Raw genomic sequence first — 23,422 nt, forward strand, 5'->3', positions numbered from 1 at the left:
AACACTTAAATGCTACGTAGCCGATTACCATTCTAGTCAGAGATATAGGATGAGTTTTGTTTGGTTCTTTTTAGTTTTTGAATTTTGCAATAACTTTCATTGCAGCCACTCACCCTCCCATCCATTTTCTGTAACTATCCCGGAGGCAATGGGCACAAGGCAGGAAACAACCCAGGATGCGCCAACCCATCACAGTCACTGCAGTTATAAAATCACTAAATCATTTAGAATCATGAAGCGCAAAACAATGGCAATTTTAACAACATACTAGCTATGATATTTCAGTATCCATCCATCCACTTCTAACTGTTCATCCTGATCTGGGTTGTAGGGATATTTCAATATACAAACATTCACAACATATACAACATGGTATGTTTGGGATTGCTCATGTGTGTATGCCATCCTAGAACAGTAGAGGCTAGTACAGAAAGCAAAAAGTGAGCCAGCTTCCAACCAACCAATTCTTGGTTTCAGAATGAGATTATGGACACCAGCTTGTCCAGCTACTTATAATATTGTATCGTATATGAGTATATGTTAAAATGATCATCACTCCCAAAGAAAATCCAAGAGACATAGAGTTTACGGAAGCGGTCAAACCCTCCAGAGCTCGGCCCAGCACAGCCGCCTTCAATTAGCACTAATCGGCAGCAATAACTTAAGCCTACTGAGCATACTAACCCCTGACTTTAGTCTAGCTCCGTTTCGCTCTGCCCTGCCAGACCTTCCCACTTCTTCAGCCCAAGTCCCTTTCTGTCCTCCCTCTCCTCTCAATGTCCTGCTCGTGACCCTCCCAGTGTCTCCTGCCTGCGTTATCGGATGGATTTCCCCGCTGCCAGGACTTTCAGAACCTGCCTCCCCATCCATCTCTGCTTGTTCGGCCCGGTTTGGAAAGCGCGAAAGCTCAGCCTTGCAAGTATTTCCCCTGACTGGTGTCCCCCCTACAGAAGCACTGATGCAAAACAGCAAAACAAGTCAGTGGGTGAATATGCACTTGATCTTTTTTATGTATATATATATATATATATATATATATATATATATATATATATATATATATATATATATATATACACACACACACACACACACACACACTTGTCCATACTACTATTTTTTTGCAATAAGCTGTCACATGGTATGTGAAGGTCAATATGGCTTATGGAAAGTTTGACTGAAGGGTTTGTGGAACTGATAACTTTCATCAGTTAAGAACTGCCTGTACAAGTAATTATCGCCCTCTTGTGGCCAGTAACATGCTTTTTTTTAACTAATCTTGTATCAGGAAAATAAATGATCTTATATTTTAACTGTAAATGCAACAAGATTATTTGTAGGGTTTAAATCTGATTTAAAAAATGATGATCACATTGTTAAAGGTCTGACATTTTTGTGAACATTTTTATATCATTGTAAACATTTGTCTAAAAAGCCGCACCTGTGATGTATGTCAGACACTTTTCCTACTTTCCGTTCATGTGATGGTTATTTTTATTGTATAATTCATTCTCAAATGTCAGGGGACAGCAGTATGCAGGCATCCATATTTTTAATGCTGCCTCAGATTTGATGCTTGTCCTATATTTGTACCCTAAATATCACTGTGAAGCTGTTTATTGCTGTTTTTTTCCAAGCAGAGGAAAATCACAAGCCCATGTCCCAGTCCATGACTTCCGACATGTCCACTGGGAAACACAGCCCTCAAGCTGAACACAAATATATTAGAAACACAATCAAAAATTTACCAACCAATAAATGTATGGAAAAAGATTCTTATACCACCATGGCGCTGGTTCAGCATCACCGATAACAGTGAAGAATGGCTTTCAAGTGATGCAAAATCAGGCACTTTTTTATAATATGAAAAGGTACATGACATCACAGATAGAAGGAGCAAAAAAAATAAACAATTCTCCTAGCCAATGAAGCAGCCAGGAACAGAAGGCTGCATTATGTGAGGGGATCAAAGGCCGCTGTCACCTCAGAGAGTCTCATTACACACTGCGGGCATGCAAAGTGTTACTGACGATGAGAGCGAATGGCAGACATTTTGTGCCATTTAGTAGATTCACTGGGCAGTTGGGACATTCTTAAATATTATACTGCAAACATGCAAGTATTTAGGGTAACCTAAACAAACAATAAAGACAGTATTCTGAGATTTCTCTTGTAACTTAGGCATTTATTCTAAGCCACATGCATTTACTTACATGTATAGCAATCGAACAGTACCTTGTGAATTGCAGTGTAACTGAAGTGCTGAATTGTCCATTTGCATTTGCTAGTCAGAGCTGCCAGATTTGTACAGGTTACTCCACCTTTACTGGCACGAGTATCCCAAACTAGACTCCAGTGACTCCATTTACTAACAGTATTACAATAACATGCCAGAACCTTGTCAGTATTACTGTTAACCGGGAGAGTGACTCTAAACCCATTGCACACTGCAACCTTGCACTACTGAAAAAAGCTACATGTCAAATCCAGGCAGTACAGGTAAATAAATAATGAGGATATGTCAGAATGAGGTAAATAGTGTTATACCCCTGCAACACAGAATCATCAGCAATCACCCTTACCTAAGTACTGATGGAACTGGCCTAGGTAGCCGATTCTTTTCACCAATGCCGTAATAGCGGATATGTCATTCATACCCCAGTGACTTCAGGCAAGTACGAGTGTAGCAAAGTCTTGTTTCCAGTTTCAGTCTGAGTGGTTTGTCTTGATTTCGGATTCTATTTGTACGACCCTATGGCTGATCTCTTGTTCTACGATTCTCCCCAGTACTGTGTGAGCACCTGATCTACCCTTACCAGACAAATCAGACTCTGGATTTGCAATTCAGCTTCTGAAACTAAAATCGATGAATGAATCTGAAGTTTCGCATCTCTGTAACAGGGATGCTCCGTTCCAGAGAATCAACGTGTTTCTGAATGGCACCTGCCTCTCACTGAGATTCAGTTGTGTGTACTCATCACATAGCCATGTGATAACGGGGCTCTGTTGGGTACTGCACTACCTGGTGAACATTTTTCTGGTGGCTGCGCTTGCTAGGATAACCGTCTATATTACCGTTCAGTTAATCTATGGCACCATCTAAATTTGGTATTTGTATATTACTCCCGTCCGCTCTTCAATATGTAGGAACTGTTTGAAAGCCCGGTTTGGAGTATCTAGCTTTCATTTAGTGAGTTGATATTTCTGTGTTCTCCTGGTAGTTCACTAGTACTTCTAGATTCCTTTCTCTTCCCTTCATGAGTTCCTACCATCAGTCCATCTTCCATGATCTTTTGACCACCAGAAGATCATCAGAGAGCACCTAAAACTTTCTTTACATATCTGTAGATATTCACAAGATCTGATTAACGGAGAGGCTATTTTTTAGTGCTACTGACTTGTTCACCATGCCGCCCCGCATAAACATCATAATATCTTAAAACAGACAGTATTTCAGAGGCATCACCTCAGATCATAACCAAAAATGAGCCTGCTAGTTTAGCGGCAAGTGCATGACATTTAACCCTGTTTAAAAAACACTGACTTCACTCACAAAGCAACACCTGTGCAGTAAAATGTTCTCAGTGAGAATGCTGACATTCAAAATAACGTGAAGCATTTGCAAGCGAGGCAGAGGCGGTGACTGACCCTGAAACCGTGCACTGGGCAAGGTCTTTGTTCTCCGTCCATCGAACAATCAGACTAGCCTGCGAGTCATCAAGGCTCCCCATGGGGAGACGTTCGTGCCTACAGTAGGAACATAAACAGGATTAGATAATGAGAGATCATTTCAAATGGACAATTCAGCCATTTATGTGCAGATAACACACTATATACAAACAAGGGCATGAATAAACTATGCTATCCTAAATTTTTTAGAAAACAAATCTTGCAGTAGCGCTGGGATTTGATTAATGAAATACAACGAATATCACTTTAACATGTTAATTTGGTATACAAATCTTGAGAAAATAATACCTTAATGAATTTCTCTTTGGGAAAATAGTAGCAGTTTACTTAAAAAAAAAAATAAAGAATTTAACTACACCACGGCAGAGTAGCAAATAAACCAACTAAAGCAGGGTTATAAGAATAATAAAGACCATAACCATAACACACAGGAAAAGTCAGAGCAACGCCGCAATGTTAGCAAGAAGATTAACAAGCCAAACATTTTTGTTGTATGAACATTCTCAATATTTTTCTTAAATTCCCAGAATATATGAAAACAGGGGAAACACTTAATTAGTTCATGTAAATACTGAACGGTAATGAGGCATTTAATGCATAATTAATGAAGCATAAACGGCCATGCCAGCAAGCTCCCCTGGAGCTCCAAACAACATCCTCTCTGCCACTCCCACGGATGCATCCTTCCATGGGAACCTGAACAAACTGTTACCCTGCATCTGAATATTCAAAACCTCCAGGCAGCAAATCGCAAAGGCCCGTGGAGAACATAACCTAATGCTTTGTTCTGTTTCCTCAAAGGCCCATGGCTCGCCCTTTTAAAGCAGATATTTCCATAAATATAGTCATTATAAGCCAAATCCTCCAGAACATTTTTGAGCCTCATCTAAAATTTATCACTACGGAAGAACGGTGATTAGCAAGAAGGTATAACGTTTTGTTAGCAATATTTCATCGTAAAATTAATTGGGAAAGTAGTCCAAATTTACATTACTAAATAGAAAGTTCCAAGGTAAAGTGATGTGTCTTGTTTGCTTTTCACTTCAAATCAAAGCACTTACAAATCTGTTTACAAATGCTAATTATCAATATTAATGAGGACTAGTCAGATAAATCTGCATGAATTGGTTTTTAGGTCAAAGGTTTGACTTAATGACACTGTTTCATTAGGCAGATACATACCCTGTCACTCAATTTTTAAAAACCATGCTAAAAAGCTTTATTTAAAGAACAATGCACACTAACAACAATGGTGCTACGCTGAGGTGGGCAAGTAGACAGTAATGAAGCAGGCAATCTCACCTGATGCCTCTGAAGCCAGCAGCCTGCAGAATTCCTGCCGAAGAACTCCGTGTTTTCTCCCACATCACTCCGGCTGCGTCTTCCTCATCTATTAGCTGCTCTGCTACGACTTCCTCATCATCTTTATCGATCTGATCCCCAATTGTCCATTCCGGTTCTCTATTCCTTCCAAATGAGTTCATTGGCACTGGGATTATGCCCACTGGAGGTGGCTGAGCCAAATGAGTGTGTTGGCTAAAGCCATGGATGATATTTTGCTTCTCTCTCTCATGAACCACACAGTTGATGTCAGAGCCTGTGAAATGCAAAAAGATGCCATCTGCTCCTTTCCTGGCATTGCTGGCCAATGGTGAGTCCATATCCTTCGTAAACCCCCCTGAACCACCTAGAGGGCTATCAGTTATTGCAGAGCTTTCTTCAGGGGAATCCACCAGCTTGTTCTGTCTATCCAGCAGTGTCCACCCCTGGGTTCCTAGAGTAGATCGTTCCTCATCATCCGAATCTTCCAGCGAAATCTGTGACCGGACATACACGTCATCTTTGGCTTTAAAACGAGTAAATATGTCCCTGACTGAAGCACTGCTTTTCACATCTGCAGGTTCTTGACAGCGGTTGGGTAAGGTGATGTTTAGCTGGAACTCCGCATTTATTTCTGAACTTTTTACATTTGTATCCCTTTGGCAGTGGGCTTTTGCATGTGCATCCTTTGTGCAAGGTTTATTTTTATCTACTGGACTGCTTAATAGATCTGGAGTAATGTTTTCTGTTCTGCATTTTCCATCACCTTCCTGGACTGTTCCTTGCCCTGAAACAATAATATACTCCATCTCCAACCCAGAGGAGTCCCCGTCTGAGAAGGATCTCACATCATCTCGGCTCTCAAGTTGGAGGCGTTCGGAGCTGCCTTGCTTTCTGTCCAGCGTGTCTATATCCCACAATGTTGGGCTCATTGCCTCTAGGGCAACTGCTCTGGTCTCAGAGTCAATACAAGCCATGTTTGGACGTTCATCTACTTGCGTGGGAGTAGCTAAAAAGATATCTTCAGTTTCTAATTCCTCAACAGACAAGAAGTCACTGCAGTTAGAGGACTTGTTGTAATCCTTGCTAAGGTACGCTGCCCCATCAGCACTTGGAAGGTCACTTGTGACAGAATCATCTACCTGGTTCAATGGGAACATGCTGCTATCTGAGTGAAGTGAATCATCCAGAAGTATAAATGGTGAGAAGTGGCTTGTTTCCTCCATCGATTCAACATCATTTTCATATTCACTGTCCACCCAACTACCATCTGACATGTTTCTTCCTGATTCAGGGCTGCTGACATGTTTGGCCGTGTGACCTTCCCCTTCAACCCCCAAGAATGTGAGAGATTCATTTCTCATATGATGGCTTGACTCTTGCCTCTTGGTTTTTTCATCATCTGTGCTATCAGCAGGACACAGATTAGACGGGAACTTTGTTGATTTTTTGAAAATGTCTTCTTTTTGTTGATTTAGGTCATTAATGAAAAGTGTTTCTGTTTCCGAATTATCACATATTTCAATTTGAGGAACTACCTTCTCCTTTGAAGAATGCAAATGCCTCTGTGGAGTCAAGAAATCCAGATTTCTGTTATCAGTTTCCTTGGCTCGTTCTACCTGAAATTTCTCATAAGTCTCCCTAGAATGTACTGGAAAGACCCTCTCAGTTTCCTGAGCACAACCATCTCCATCATGAAGTAAACCTGACCCAAAATAAAAGGCTAGCTCAGTAGATGCTGCATCATGCCTACATTCGTCTGTTAATGTTGACTGATCTTCTATTTGTGGTGATGATTCAGTGAGTGTGTTTGTCTCCTGATAAGTCATGAAGTTAGGGGGGGCTTGATCCCATTGAACTTCAGGGTCTACATTGTCATACTGTGATACTGATTTAACCATTTGTTTACTGATGGGTATAGCGTGAAGATTTTTCTCCGACGACTGATGATCTAGAAATTTCTGTCTATGTTCAAAATTATGAACGTGATCCAGCTCCGTTTCAGACTCCTTTTCAGGTTCAGTAGAATATATTGTGTCGTGAAAGTCAAAATTCAAATTCATTTCATCATCTGCTGCACTAAATTGCGTCTCTTGTTTGTATATATTCTTATTATCCATTTTTAGTATTATGCCAGTTTTGGTGTCTAATGTTAGCTCATTAAAAGTGTGCTGTTGGCCACTGTCGATGCTGTTTTCTGGTAACAGTCCAGCAGCTCGATCAGACCTAGCTGATGTCTCATTCGATGACCTATCAGCTGACAGAATTTGGGAATCCGGAATATAATTTGTTGTTTTTGACTCGTTCTGACTTTCTGGGCTGTAGATTTCTGTGCTAGTTTCACTCCAGCTCCAAAGCCTAGACTGAATATTTTCTGTGTCCTTAGAACTTCCCACATCTGTTTCCTCATGACCTTCCTGCGAGTCATTTCTGAAAGGTGTTTCACATGATCCTGCTTCTATGCCGTCATCTCCTGTTTGAGGGCTAGTAGGCTGGGCGTCCTCCAGTATCGTGGTGTTCCACATTTCCATGTTTCGGTGGATATCCTGAGAAAGGCAACCCATGGAGTCTCCCTGGGCACGACTGCTGCACTGCTCAGATGCCTCTGAGTGGTCAGCTGTTTCAGGACTTGTGACGGTTGACTGCGAATCATCACAGATAGTTGTGTTCCACATATCAAGTGACTCCAGATTAAAAATGGCGCAGGATGTCTGAATTCCATTCTCAACAGAAGAAGGGTCAAAATCTGACTCAAGGGGTGCAGCCCCTTTGCAGGTTTCTGGCATGAGTTTCGTTTGTGCTTCCATTGTTCTTGGCTTTTCAACCACTGATGGCCCTTCCGTATTAAAAAATGGAACGTTCTTCTCTTTACCCACTGGGACTGACTGAAGATCACCAAGGATTTCTGAATTCCACATGTCTGAGACACCTATGTTCGGCGCCCAGCTATTGTACACTTCAGCTGGCTGAACTGTTTGAACAAAGGGGTTCCATGTACCGAAGCTGTCTAGACTTGGGTCGTTTTCATTAGGGGGATCATTTTGGATATTCTGCAGGAAAAGATCCTCTGAAAGCAGTGAGCTTTTTTCTTGTGATTCCACAGCACTTTCCTTTGCATTCTTGTGAGAAACAGCTAAGTCGTCCGGCGACTCAGTGAACTGGCTTCGGAGTTTAAGATGTGAAAAGTGTCTGTCCAGATGCATTGGGCCGATTTCTTTGGAAGTTAATGATGATAATTCTGTTTCGTTTAGTTCTATCAGTGAGAGATCATAATCTGCAGAGAGACCCTCTGGTCTAGAGGCAATCACACTGTCACTGTAGGACACACAGTCTTTCATTTCTATTAACTGTAGGTTTTCTTTTAAATTAGTAATGTCTGAGACCAAACAAACGTTTTTGGTGCTTGCAGTATAGCTTGAATCATTTTGCATTAAACATATTTCTGGACTAGTACCCTCTGAGCATGTATAATGTGGGTCTTTGCTATTAGCATTATCATTATTCTCTATATGAATTCCAGATTTTGAGGATTTGACCATGGATTCATTTGTTTCGAGTGTGTCACTGTTAAGGTCATCACATGAATTACATATAACTTGCTGAATTAGCACGTTGGCTAATGTTAGGTTAGATACCTGTTCATGTTGAGTTGCAGCTTGGCTGGAGTCTGGTACATCCACATTCCATTCAAATACATTTAATGCATCTTTCATAGCAGAAGGCGACCAGAGGAGTGAGTCACTGAGGTAACTTGACTGGCTGCCCTCCTGTATTAGATGATCTTCCTTTTCTCTCTCTCCAGTCCCGTTTAGTTCCATCCTACTGTTCAGGCCAATATCTGGACTTTTCTCACCAATACCTCTCACCTCTGCTAGACTCCATATGATAGCATCATTTGAAGTTGACTCCTTGGCGTCTGACACAAGGTCATCCCAGGCCTCAGATGATGAGACACTCTCTTTGTTTACAATTACATTGATTTTCTCCATGATATCTTCAGGAAAGAACTTTGGCAGTCCTTGACTAAGAGGTGAGTTTTCAACAAAACTGTTCATGGGTGTGGGTGGGATTCTGGTATCTGAGCCATCACTCCCAGACTGCTCCATACAAGGCAAGGAAAATCTATCCTCTGACAAATAGCTTCCCTCACTTACTCTCTGTCCATCGGAATCATAGAAATCTATAAGACTCAACTCACCGTCTTCTAACAGGCTAGAAGCCACGTGTTCTTTGGTAGTACCACAAAGTCTGACATCGTCGTCTGGAGGAGAGCTGCTGCAATCGTGCATGGGATCTACACTAAGAAGGTCAGAGTTGTCACTTTTATTTCTCACAGAAGGCCTGTGCTCTAGTGCACCTTGATCTAAAGCAGTGGCCACCACGCACAGGCCGAGAGCTGGGTTCTGGAAGAATGCAGTCGTCTCTCCCATGGGGCTGTCATCGCTGAGGAACACCGAGCTCTCTTTGGAGGAGCGGCTGCTGCGCACTGTGGCCATGCCGCTGTCCGGGCTCAGCAGCTCGGGCCTGCCTTCCCCGAAGGCCTGCTGCGGCTCGCTCAGCTCAGCGGGGTTCTCCAAGGAGTGGATGGAGATGGTGGAGGCAGGCTCGGCGTCGGAGCTGTTCATGTCCATGATGCCGGAGGAGGCCTGGGAGAGGGGCGCGCTGCCGGCGACACCTTCGGTGGACGATGTCCGACTGTTCTGGGCCATCGAGCGCTGCCTCCTCTCCAGGAACTCCTTGACGAGCACGACCACCTGTTCGGTGTAGACTGCTGTATTCCTGCACCTATACAGCTGAAGTGCATGTATTGTGCAGCTGAGCGGCTCCATGTCCAAGCTGGAGTTATTGGCTTCCTCCAACTGACAGCAAATCTACAATAAAAACAGTCAAACTGCGAAAGTCACAAAAAAATGTAAAACTTCCCTAAATCTCTCCATATAACCCATAATACTTTTATCTTTCTGTGTATAAATGAATATCAGATAATATAAGCAAGCTATATAAAACTGCAAGCTATATAAAACTGCAATATTTTTGCAAATAACAGAAATGTGATTTTTTTTTTTCAATAATTCCTTGTAAACTCCTGAAGAACTGAAAAAGTCAATGGTGTACGATAGGGTTATATAAGTCATATCCATGCAAGCATATTTTTAAAATGTGATTTGTCTACCTGGTTGAAAATATCCTTGTTCGTAGAGTACACTGCCACCTGTTGACACTGATGATGTACTTCATATAGGGTAGATGACACCAGAACAAGCCCCTGGTAACCATGGCGATCACAAAATGACTTCAAATCCCAAATGACACTTGGATGGGTACTGTAGTCCTAAAAAAAAAAAAAACAAAAACAATGGCTGTATACATTAATGTGTGTACAATTTTTGTGGACTTAAAAATTTTAACCAGGTCATAATGAAGAAAAAATTAGTTTAATCCTTAATTCTTCATAAACTTATTTTCAAGCATTTGTACAAATGTTCAGTCCCAATAAATACTTTTAAACATAAAACTTCTAAAAAGAGAAAAAAGCCAGTTAACCCAAAAATAAGGCATTAAAGCAGAGGCAACTCATCATAACCAGGTACGGAGAGACGCCACCTTCCCCAGCGCCTGTGATCTGTGAGCAGCTCTGGAACCTTCCAGGTGCTGGTGCTGTCTGCCACAGTGCCCCTCAATCACCACCCAGACAGAACACTGTCCCAAACCATTAGTAACGTTCTCTGGGCGGCTGGTGCTGAACCCCGCTGCTATTCGCGCCGCTTGTGCCTCTCGTCTTTGTCAACTGAATTTTTCACTCCATAAGCCATTTTGCACTCATGTCAACCGCCACCCGGTAAATCATAACACACGAAATGTGTGGACGAGCGCGGCCCTGTGCAGGGCAGGCAGGCACTGCGAGGCCGACTCAGAGAGCCGTGGTGGGGGCAGGCCTCCTGACGTAGAGGGCACAGACGGTGCATTCATTACGCCGGCATGCCCGCCAATTAACCACGCCTCGTCTCATTGCCCCTATAATCTGCTCGGGAAGCACGCTGCTCTGGCGCAGTCTGTCTTAATGGCGAGAGCGATGGGCTCCCGCAGCCAGCCACACCTGGGGAGACGCTTCGGAGCTAAGCGCGACTGGGGATGCTGTTCCTGCTCGGCACCACCTGTTCCCTCAGAGGGGCCCACTACACCTCCGTGGTTGGAGTAATGGGGCTATTTTAGGAGGAGGAGACCTTGTGAAAGATGCAGTAGAGGCTGGTCTGGCTTGCTTGTCCATAGACGTGTTTTTCTGTGTGGTATACATGCTTTACTAAGTGGAAGGTCAAAGCAGGGCACCAATAAACACCAACATGCATAAGGAAGTAAGGGCAGCAAATTTCTATCACTTTCATATAATAAAAATATAAAGATGCTCTCTCACAACATGCCAGGCTCAACGCCTTGAAACATATGAACAACTTTTTGCTTCCCCAGACCATATTAAATGTCTTTTTCCGACAATGTTGGCCATACTTTGAATGCAGCATTAACCGCTAGCTGGCGCACTTCCACAGATGCTTAATGCTCTTAATGGGAAAGCAAGTACAGCAACACTGAGCATCATGGGCTGTAGGACTGATTCCAAGTAAGCTGGTGGTCCTGAGGGCAAAGTGGCTAGAAACTGCTGAACCAGTGCTACTATCTGGATACTGGAGGCTGAGCCAAGCAGGCATCAGTAACAGTATCCAAAATCTTACTGCACTTAACAGGCATACTCGCCCCTGATCCTCTTTCACAGTTAAACCTCCCACTCGCCCCTGATCCTCTTTCAGTTAAACCTCCCACTCGCCCCTGATCCTCTTTCAGTTAAACCTCCCACTCGCCCCTGATCCTCTTTCACAGGTAAACCTCCTACTCGCCCCTGATCCTCTTTTACAGTTAAACCTCCTACTCGCCCCAATCCTCTTTCACAGTTATACCTCCTACTTGCCCCTGACTCTCTTTCACAGGTAAACCTCCTACTCGCCCCTGATCTTCTTTCAGTTAAACCTCCTACTCGCCCCAATCCTGTATCACAGTTATACCTCCTACTTGCCCCTGACTCTCTTTCACAGGTAAACCTCCTACTCGCCCCATATCCTCTTTTCAAATATGGTTCGGTGAGTTCGGTGTAGAAGATCTTGACTAGCCTGCACAGAGCCCTGACCTCAAATATCTCTGGGATGAACTAGAACTAGAACGGACACTGCAAGCCAGGCCTTCACATCCAAAACCAGAGCCTGACCTCACAAATGCTCTTCTGGATGAATGGGCAAAAAATTCACACTGACACACTCCAAAATCCTGTGGAAAGACTTCCCAGAAAAGTGGCAACTGCAAAGGGGGGACCAACTCCATATGGGATTTAGAATGGGATTATGTCAAAGTTTCTGCAGGTGTAATGGCCAGGGGTCCCAATACGTTTATCCATATATTGTATAAATTATGTGATAGGAATTAGCAAGGGAAAACAATAAGTAGACTTCCACCATGATGAAACAGGGCATTACGGTGGTTCAGTGGGTAGCACTCTTGAAGTGTGGAGGGCCTGGAGCCTATCTTACAGTATGTGGCTCGGGTCAGGGGACACTCTGGACATTATGCCAATGTACCCCTGGGTACACACAAACACACACACACACACACTCACTATGGACTATTTAGAAATAAAAGTTCACTGAACTGCATAACTATGCAGCACAGTAAAAATATGCAAACCCACAACCTCATACAGAGCTTGGGTGGCCAGTATTAGAAACCCCAGCCCCCAAAATGTGAGGCTACCCACTGTGCCTCCCCCAAAGAAACTCAACACCCAAAGCTAGGTATGCAGAGTATCACAATAACATCTGCCCTGCCAAAACAGCACCAAAAAGTTCCTGACAAATTTGAAGAAATTGAAAACAACTTTTCCCCCAGTTTCCTGAGGGGTGGAGAGGTCGCAAACAGCCTAATGTTTCTGTGGAGAAACGGAGAGCACTGACTAATCTCACGAAGGCGGCCTGTGCGCTTGATTACGCGTGGCTGTTTGCGAGCCAGGCCGGGATGCTGTGCATCGCCATGGAGATCGCTGCTGCCAGGCTCTGTTGTTGTCGCTGAATAAACAGCAGTTTATCAGCATCTCCATGCCATTGTACACACAGGTCCCCTCTCCCCTCTTCCTCCATCTGCCAGGCACCTAACAAATGACTGGTTTGCCCAGCCACAGCAAATATGATTTGTTATTTCCAGACGAATGAAATATACACCATATTACTTCTGTCATGACTCGAGGAATGCTGATCATGCGCAGCGGTTAGATAGAAAAAAAAAAAAAACGTTTGGTGGTGAAGGCATTTTGAAACTCATAAAGACTTTCAGTAGAAAAAAAACTGAACAATCAGAAGTCAATAACTTTTTCCATAATACTGTACAGTTATCTTCAAGATACATTTTATATTTTTGCATCACAAATATAGTTAAAAACACTGTGGAAGGCTGCTGTTTAGGTATGATTATTCTGTTCAATGGGGTTATTATACAGCTTGAAATACTATAGCACTCCTGCAAAATCCCCAAAGTCCATCAAATCATTGCATTGATAATTAAGATCATTATGATCATTAATTGTGTTCAGCTGATGACTAGAAAGTGATACATTTTAACTAACAGTTCCCTGTGGCAATAGTAATTTTGTCAGCTGAATGACACAGTTGAAACATAGGCTAGTACCACCAAAATAACCAAGAACAATGAAACACATGATAATCATGCACAAATAACAATTCTTAGATAAAAAGAAGGCAGTATTACTTGATCAGCACTTTATGCGACAGACATAAGTGTTCTGTAAGTATTGTTGCGCACACAAATAAATATTCACATCTGACAATGCTGAATAAAACATATCTTTGCTCTCTGGCTTATATACTCTGCAGCACAATATGAGTAAATGTTTAAGTCAGCTGTCACCCTGTAGGGTCGCGTAAAAGAAAGCTTTATAATTTATGTTTCATAGATTAAGTCACTGCACTTAAACAGCCAAAATTCACATATTATGGTAATTTCATGACAGGAAAAATGATGTATGAACATTCAGATGCATTAATTAATAGTTTTGTTTACAGGAGTTTTCTGTGTTTTAAGTGGTAAACAGCAATATAATAGGATATCTCATTTGCAAAATTAGTTATTGTATGTTTAAATATTGCAATTATTACAAAAGTCTTCTCAAACTTCAAACAGAAGTGTAAAAGCAGTTTATTTTTTCCTGATTCTTTATTATCAATAACAGAACAAAAATGTTATCCTTATGCACGTCCTCAACCCTTTATTTCTGAGTGTGGTAATGCGACATCATACTTCAGACAGCAAACTATACAAATACAAAAATTAATTAAACCGCTGTTTATCGTGAGACTGCTTAGTAGCTTCAAGTTCCTAAAGTGCTTTTGAGCATGGAGCTAAACCTGAATTTTAAATATAAGAAATATACTTATTTAAGTGCAAAATGGCAAACAATTAAAATAAATTATGAGAAATTACCAAGACAAACAAAGAATGCCTACCAAGAAATGATCCATGTAACACTAAATCTGTTTTTTCAAATATGTTGCTTCAAAATTACTTTCATTTATGAAAATTGCCGTCACTAGGATAGAATCTCATAAGAATGTTCATAACAGCATCTTCCTTAAGATAACATGAGACTTTGATTCTCATATAAAAATGCTGTAACCATATATTTTGTGAATAAAAAATTTGATACAATCTAGTATTTCTATAAAAAAGTTTATGTATTTGTAACATGGCTGCCGTGAGAATGTTCTTGTTCAGACCTTCCATACAACCGTAGTATGAAATATTACTTATCTAAACATTATTTGTTCTTTGCTTTCATGAGGAAGTTAGTTTGGAAGGATGCGCTTATTTAATAATTGTCAGGTACTCAAGACTGGAGTCACTGGCTGCTCCCTCACTGCTAAGCTGGCCTTCACTCTGGAGAGACAACAGGCGTGTCACTGGCTGCTCCCTCACTGCTAAGCTGGCCTTCACTCTGGAGAGACAACAGGCGTGTCATGGGCTGCTCCCTCACTGCTAAGCTGGCCTTCACTCTGGAGAGACAACAGGCGAGTCAATGGCTGCTCAATCCCTGCTAAGCTGGTCTTCACTCTGGAGAGACAACAGACGAGTCACTGGCTGCTCCCTCACTGCTAAGCTGGCCTTCACTCTGGAGAGATAACAGGCGAGTCACTGGCTGCTCCCTCACTGCTAAGCTGGCCTTCACTCTGGAGAGACAACAGGCGAGTCACTGGCTGCTCCCTCACTGCTAAGCTGGCCTTCACTCTGGAGAGACAACAGGCGAGTCACTGGCTGCTCCCTCACTGCTAAGCTGGCCTTCACTCTGGAGAGACAACAGGCGTGTCACTGGCTGCTCCCTCACTGCTAAGCTGGCCTTCACTCTGGAGAGATAACAGGCGAGTCACTGGCTGCTCCCTCACTGCTAAGCTGGCCTTCACTCTGGAGAGACAACAGGCGAGTCACTGGCTGCTCCCTCACTGCTAAGCTGGCCTTCACTCTGGAGAGACAACAGGCGAGTCACTGGCTGCTCCATCCCTGCTAAGCTGGCCTTCACTCTGGAGAGACAACAGGCGAGTCACTGGCTGCTCCCTCACTGCTAAGCTGGCCTTCACTCTGGAGAGACAACAGGCGAGTCACTGGCTGCTCCCTCACTGCTAAGCTGGCCTTCACTCTGGAGAGACAACAGGCGAGTCCCGATCTGCAACGTCCCGTGTGGAAATAAACGCTGCACATTAGCTGCATCTTTGGGGAAATAAGACGACGGGAAACGGGAACTCAAGCCAGAGGCGGTGTCGAATGATTAATGGGCCACCAGAACAGAGCCCCACAAACCCACTGCACAGTTTCTGACTCCACCGCCGCAAACTGTGTCAATATTAACCTGACAGGATGGAGAGAGAGGGCCTCTGCTTCGCACGGCACTTTCCCTGCACACTGCGAGCACAATATGGCTCCTGTCACAATGACTCCATCAATCTGGCCCGATGCAACTGTCAAAAATGCGAGCGGGTCGTTTTTCACCACTGATATCCTGATGAGTGTAATGACGCCTCTCTGTGGACTGCTTGATTAAAAAATATATATAATACAAAATTAAGTAAAATGGGAAACGTAAACTTAGACGTGCATGTGCACAGAACTGAAGGTGCTGCTTACTTGTTATCCAGCAACTTTTTTCTCGCAGAGGCAAATAGGAATTACTCACATACTTAAAAGACACGGACTGTCAGAGACACTACTCGGCTCTTGATGACATATTTAAATTACGATTTAATAGACTGAGAGGCACACAAATCTCTCCGATGGCATGGGGCGCTGGCAGTCTGTCTGCCATTTGTTGTGAATACAAGCAAATTAGCAGCATCCTCCACCACAGAAGACTAAAGAATTACTGGTGTCTCCAAAGTTTAAAGACTGGCTTAAGTACTCTGCAATAAATGATTCAAATGCATCGCATATAAAGGATCACAATCATGAAAACACAAAATATAACTAATTGTTTATAGTAACAAATATAAACTGCAAATATCTAGCTTTTGAAGATGTTGTGCTGGCTCAAGATACTAGCTCTCCTTACGTCAGCTTGCCTGCATTGAGCCTGTCAGGATCCCTTGTGTTACACGGGGCGTCTTGGTTTGGTTGGTGTCATTTTTCATCTGAAAGTCAGCTTCTCTTTGTGCTCTTACTAATTACTAAAATGGTCCCAAAATTTGAGCCCTGCATATTTTCATGCCTCAGTCTCCCTCTTTGCATCTCAGAACAATGGAAGGCAAGTTGGACCTAAGTACAACTGAGCATATTGCGAAGTCCTCCATAAAGGGTTCACTACAGAATTGGAAAAGAAGAGCAACAATTTGCAGAACTGGTGGGCCTGAAGCTAGTTCTGTCTTAATCTATGGTGTTTATAGTACCTCCATGTATTGCCCAAAACAGGACTGCATGCCCAGTGATTTCAAACTTACCCTACCTGGGCTATCCATCCCCCAATCTATTCCGTGACAGACAGCCCTGTCTTCATCAGCATCTCAGAGCGTGACAACCTGCCCGGCTATAGCAGAGTAGCCTAAGGTTCAAACTTCAGCGTCATAATTCACACCCCGCGCAAAAAAAAATAAAAAATCCCAAGCAAACATGCTGAATGCAAAAACACATTTCCTGCTGTCAAGAACATTTCTGGCAAAAATTAATCAACCATTCATCCATTCAGGCTCTTTGCATACCCTTTTGTCAGACAGAGAATACTGAGAGATTTCTTTTGCCTTCCGAGTGTTCATCTCACCACACTGAAGAATCCATCACCATCCCCTTGATTTATCTTTCTGTCTCTGATCTCAGCAGTAGGACTACGGCAAATGAACTGGCAACTCAGACAAAACCTCTAGTGATTTAGCAGACGTCTTTCCCAGAAAACTCTGTGGAACTTTTCAAAGCGGCGGAAAGAATATTGTTTTTAATAAAAATCTGTCCTTAGTGGCAAATCATGGCAGATTAACATATCAGGGAATGTAGTGACTTCTGTCCGAAAAACCACATTAATTGTCAAAACACCCATTAGTGCCATTACTCTCCCTTTCTTCCTCGTGGGCTTGGGCCTTACAGCCTGGACCATGACATATGGCTTTAGCCTGAAAGAATGGCTATTTATACACACAGACAAGTACTTTCATTGGTCTCTGAGAAAACTCCCTTAATATTTTCTGCAATAAGGGATAAAAGCACAGAAACCAGTTTGGGCAAATGTCCTGAAAACAGACATAAATTACAAATGCATCTGCCTGCAAAAAAAACCCCACCATTGCCATTTGGGGAATGTAATGTTTTTTAACCACTGACTGTTTTTCTGCAGTGCAATGTCAATGTTTAAGTGTGGATTTTATCCTTCATCACCCTTGGCCAGACAGAAGCCGTGTCCACCTACCACAACTGAGTCACGCTGGCTTCCCCACCAAGATGCGTGACCCTGCATACTGGATTTCTTTGAGCTTGGATGGTGGTGGTGGGGGGGGGGTACTTACGAGCCACCCCTCGCACATGGGGGGAGCCATGCACACAAACACCCTCGCCTCCAGGACTGGGGGGATAGCGCTCCTCTTCAATCTTTGTCCCTAGGAGGCCAGCCCAACACCTGCTAACCAAGCCACCATCATCAGAAAAACATTTAGACATTTTTCTCCAGGCTGGTAATTACCACAGATCATTATTTGCGAAGAGTATGGATAAAACTGGCCTAGCATAAACAAACTGGGAGGCTCCAAATCAAATGACTAAGATCATTAGCCCTCGCGGCCTCACGGAGCTACACGACTTGCGTGGAAATCATCTATGGCATGAGCGAGACAAAAAGAACATTCAACAACATGGAGGTCATGTACTTCATTGTTACAGTGGTGTATAGTGGAGTTTACTTAATGTAGAACCTCAATGTTTAAAATAACAGACATACTTCCTCTTACCCACACGACTCGGTTCAGGAAATTTGGTGTTCCTGTTAATCATTGCCTGTTAAAAGATTGCAGGTCTTAACTCATTAACTCATTTGGCAGATGCTGCATTGTGACATGAACAGAAATACAACTATGACAATTAACAAATTGCAAATAACAAACAGACTGAAGAAGATTCTGTCCTCAGATAGCAGTGAAAAATGAACCGAGTGCAGGTTTTGGAATTTTTAAGCAATTTTATGCATTTTGTTAATATAGCCTTGCGGTATCTTATACAAATTACAGAATAAATAACCCAATACAGCTTGGTTTGTGGTTATTTTAGCAATGTTTCACAGCAGTAGGTAGACATGTTTATGACATGAGGCCACTGCGTTAGCTTTGTGCATTATAACCAGCTTTCTAAACCAAATGGCAAGGAAAGTGCCATAGTCCGGAATAATCTCTGACTGAAACCAGTGGCACCAGTGTGACCCCATGCACACATCCTGCATGTCCTGGGTGTTTTTCCAGGTTGTGTTGTAATATGCTTGACTTGTTGTTGTCTGAAAAATCATTAACTAGGTCTGCTGTATTTTTTATTATACTATATATTATTAGCTGTTAAGTTTAATGTAGCAATTTGTATTTAGTGGCAGCCAAACAAGTTGTGAAAAATTGTATTTATTACTAAACTCAGTAAACCAGTAAATTTAGTTATATAAATGGGTGAAGTTGTATATCTTATTTATTAACCTGGAGAGAATAAGGGAAAAAAATATATATTTTTTTAAACAATCACTATTGCCCAAGGGTACTAGGCGACAGTATTACACACTCATCATCAAGTCATTCACAGCTGAATATTTACAGAATACAAAGAGAACAAAACACCAACACCCAGCTCAAAGACAACACGTTTCTCCAGGGGCTCAGAGCAAAACTTTTCCCACAGGAAGGCCAGTTCCCTAAGAGTAGCGTATCTCCGGTAGCAGACACAGTGACAATGTTACCTACTGAACCCCTCCCCGACATACATCACTGTCAACAGTTTATGCACAACGCTCATGAATATTGTAACATTTAACATGACGCATCTGGCAAGAACAGGCTTGGATTTATTGCACAGTTCATCAACCTCTCAGCATGCAGGAGGCTGCTACCTTTGTTTGCCTTGCTAATTGCTGGACCATGACGTCTGCAACCTCTAATACTTTTATGTTTTAACATCCCTTTTCATTTATTCCACTTAAATGTGTGATAAAATGCAAACTACACATTGCCTGCTATTGATCTTCTTCCTGTTAGCACACTGCTACTACGCTAACTATACCCAGAAGTGCAAAAGAATGCGTTGAAATAAATGTTTTAGTTGAGATTTGTCTCACACATTCTTGTGAATTGCAGCACCTCACGGCTCCTTATTTCCCTAAATTCCATTAAGGGAATAATCCTCCCCTAATTAACATGTATAAGGGGTAAGAGACACAGAATGTTCTTTAACCAAGCAGACAGTAAGAACGCTCTCTTGAAGCATGTCTAACAGTGGCCAGTAGCCGACTCAGGTGGCTCAGTGAGCAGCCAGGCAGTTTCCACGCCCCACCGCTGTCGCTTAAGTTCCTCTCATTCCCGACCATACTCCCAGGAAATGCAGTTAGGCTAATAGCTGTCTCTAAATTCCCCACAGTGTCTGTGTATGTGTCCCGTGAAGGACCGACATCCTGTCTAAGGTGGACCCCAGCCTTGTCCCCCTATACTGCCTAGGATAGGCTCCAAGAACCCCCCCCCCCCCCCCCACATTTTTTGTTAGATGATGGATCGCCTGTAAATTTTTATTCCTGAATTATCAACACTTTTTTATCCATCCACCTATCCATACATCAATTTTCCATACCTGCTTGTCCTATTCAGGGTTGTGGGGGGGGGGGGGGGGGGCAGAGCCTATCCCAGGATGGGCTGCCAACCTGTCACAGCACTTTTTATCCAAATTAATAATTTGATGCATTTTCTCCTACCAGTCTACCCCATTAGCCTATGAACTAGTGGTACTCCAACTGGTTCCTGGCAGAATATACTGGTTTTCCAGTTCCCTTTGGACCATTAACAACCTTGTACTCAGCAAGGAATCCAAGTCAGGTCAATCATGGAGGTAATTAGTTCAGTCTGGTGCCAAAGTGCTGAAGCAGAGTAAGAACATGGACAGTGTATAACCCATCAAGGCCAACCCACTGGGGCAAAATACCACATTTTTACAACTCTGAGATCAGAGACTCTCTAAGAATCTTATTGATTTTTATGCATTGAAATACTCGTATTACATTACACACTTATCAAATAATTTTCCCTAGGGGAAAAAACTTTACGCTGTAACAAATTATAGTATATTGTTATTGTATATATTCATGACCTATGCTATTATAAACCGAATAACAGCAGTCAAATAGTTTATTTTCCTTGCTCCGTTGTTAATCAATTCTTACATCCTTTCAAAAAGCTTAATTAATAAAACTTTAAGAATGCAATTTGCAATGATCCATAGCAGATCATGAATCCAAGTGGTTTACTCCTCGAAAGATATGCTTCTTATCTTATCTCACACAATGTTCAACATGAATTTAATTTAATCGACAGAAATAGCATATTATTTGTATCCATAAACTCTGACCAGATGGTATAAGATGAACCAAGTGGATCTGACTTTTGCTGAGCTGCTTAAAGAGCATTTATGTACCTTCTACAATCTGCTGTATGTTATGCGTATACTGTAGGGGTGTTACATAGCATACTTTTAATAGCTGTTTTCATATGAACCCAATGCTGCAACAATCATGTGATACCAACTGATTCTGTGCTGGCATGACCAACCTTTCTTTCTGGAGCATTTTCATTCGACTTTTTATTGTAAATGTGTACATTAACAAACATATACATGTAGATAAAGATAAAACTTGAAAAACTAGGTTTCATTAAAGAATAAAAAAAGGAAATTCAGTTAGGTTACACTCACATTGAATAGCTGCATTTTTTTAAAAAACAAGTGCATGGGCAAACTGCTTCGATAAAAATAAAATGTTAAATGCAGACTTGTGTGCGCCCGCCTCTATGTGTGTGTGCACTGTAAATTGTGCACAAAATATATCTCCTAATGTTTTTAAGTCCCTCACTAATGACTGCGTTCTGTGGTAGCTATGATGTAGCTTTGCTGTATTCCATTAGGCTAAATGCAGGAGTAATGTGTTGTTCCAACACAAAAGTTTGGTTTCGGGAAGAGCAGCTGGAGACCCGCATCCGCCATGCGGCACGAGAGCCGTGCTGCTTGATGGATATTGCTAACGTACCTTATATTCATGAACTCAAAGCTTAATACCGCGTTTTAACTGTCCCTCAAGAGGAGAGCAGCGCCTACCCAGCACCGTCAATCATCCCACCAAACTGCTATTCCCTTCGAAAGCACTCTGATTTGAATAGGCCGACTGAAGTGGAATATAAGTTTTGCACCTTTGCATCTTAAGCTACATTTCCAGACGCTGGTGTCTCCAGTGATGGGCAGCACTATACCTGGCTACCTTATTAAAATGTATTTACACGATGTATCTTTTTAACACTGTGATGGACTGGTTTCCTGCCCAGGGTGGATGCCTGTGCTGCCCCCTGTCCAGGTTAAGCGACTGGATAATGGATGAATGTTCGTAACGTCCTTGCAGCTCAGAATTAAATTCCCCAGTCTGGTTCAAGAGTTTAGCTTTCATGTCATCCAAACTGAAAACCACTATAAGTATCAAAACTGGAAACCATTATACTCCATTGTTTGGAAACACTTCCCAAATCAGTCCAACAAAGTATTTTTCCAATCACAGGCTGCACAACAAATGACACGACAGAGACACCCCAGGCTGCAATAAATAAATAAATAAATAAATAAATAAACATGGTCGGGGGATCTAAAATGTGCTGCTAAAAAAAAAAAAAAAGATGCAATATCCAGAAAATAGTTTAATTAACCAAACAGAGTAGAACAATTCAGTCTCTGCACTTAATTAAGCATGCAGAGTGAAGGAGAGTGAGCAGGGGGCCCTCCAGATGGCGAATAACCCTCTAAATCACTCCAAGGAGAAGCGGAAATCTCTGTTTGTTTTTCAAAGTTGATTGCAACAAGTCAATTTGAAAAAAGAAAAAAAAAATCACACTTGAAATGAGACTTCGCCTGAAACACAGCTTAGCTTCCCAAAAACTTAATGGCAAACTGAGCTCGTTAGGATCTGAAACAAAATTTTAAAAAAAAGTGAAACTGGTCTCATCTCCAGAATGAAGCAGTGTCTTTATATTGCCTACAAATGCAACATTTCAAAGTTTTGGTAACAATACGGGACACCAAAACAAGGAGCTTGGAATTATTTAAGAAGACGTAGAACACCGGCAGAAATACATGGCTTAGTATGTGGCAAAACACTTTAAATATTGATACTGCTACGAATCGGCTGAGAATTCAGATTGGACAGGTTCTTTAAGATAGATGAGTTGTACCCTACAGCATCAAGACAACCTGCAGGCAGCGAATACATTTGCGGACACCATTACGCAGACGGGCACGGAGACACCCAGAGGTGACGCTTCTCTGTTTATTCACAGGGTGAAGTCTGTTGTCAGAAACTGAAACCATAAACAATTCTGAAAGCCACTTGGTCTGACGCTCCTCCGGTAGCCTCTTAGCAACAACAGTGGTCTTGTGGCTCTGCCTACACTTAACTACGGCAACGCATTGTGCTTAGGAAGGCAGGTACAGGAGACAATAAGGACACCAGCGCAACGGCCAGTGCTTCCACGACAGTCAGCCCTCTTCACAAAATCACTCTTTCTGAACACGCTCACATCGTTCCCTCACATCCCCACACACACTCACTCCACCCGATTACAAGTTA

General features: G+C 42.3%; 1 protein-coding gene across 4 annotated transcripts in view; it reads right to left on the reverse strand.

The window, feature by feature from the left end:
* prune2 (prune homolog 2 with BCH domain) overlaps positions 1–23,422 on the reverse strand; it is a 62,814-nt gene that overhangs the window by 25,701 nt on the left and 13,691 nt on the right. For all 4 annotated transcript variants that reach the window (XM_048992356.1, XM_048992347.1, XM_048992337.1 and 1 more), the window contains exons 7-9: positions 10,184–10,342; positions 4,993–9,881; positions 3,649–3,747 (exon numbers count right to left, since the gene is read on the reverse strand). In XM_048992356.1, coding sequence (XP_048848313.1) covers positions 3,649–3,747; positions 4,993–9,881; positions 10,184–10,342 — 5,147 coding nt within the window. The remainder of the gene's footprint in view (positions 1–3,648; positions 3,748–4,992; positions 9,882–10,183; positions 10,343–23,422) is intronic.

Source organism: Brienomyrus brachyistius, chromosome 2 (genome assembly GCF_023856365.1).
Source record: "Brienomyrus brachyistius isolate T26 chromosome 2, BBRACH_0.4, whole genome shotgun sequence".
Taxonomy (NCBI): Eukaryota; Metazoa; Chordata; class Actinopteri; order Osteoglossiformes; family Mormyridae; genus Brienomyrus; species Brienomyrus brachyistius.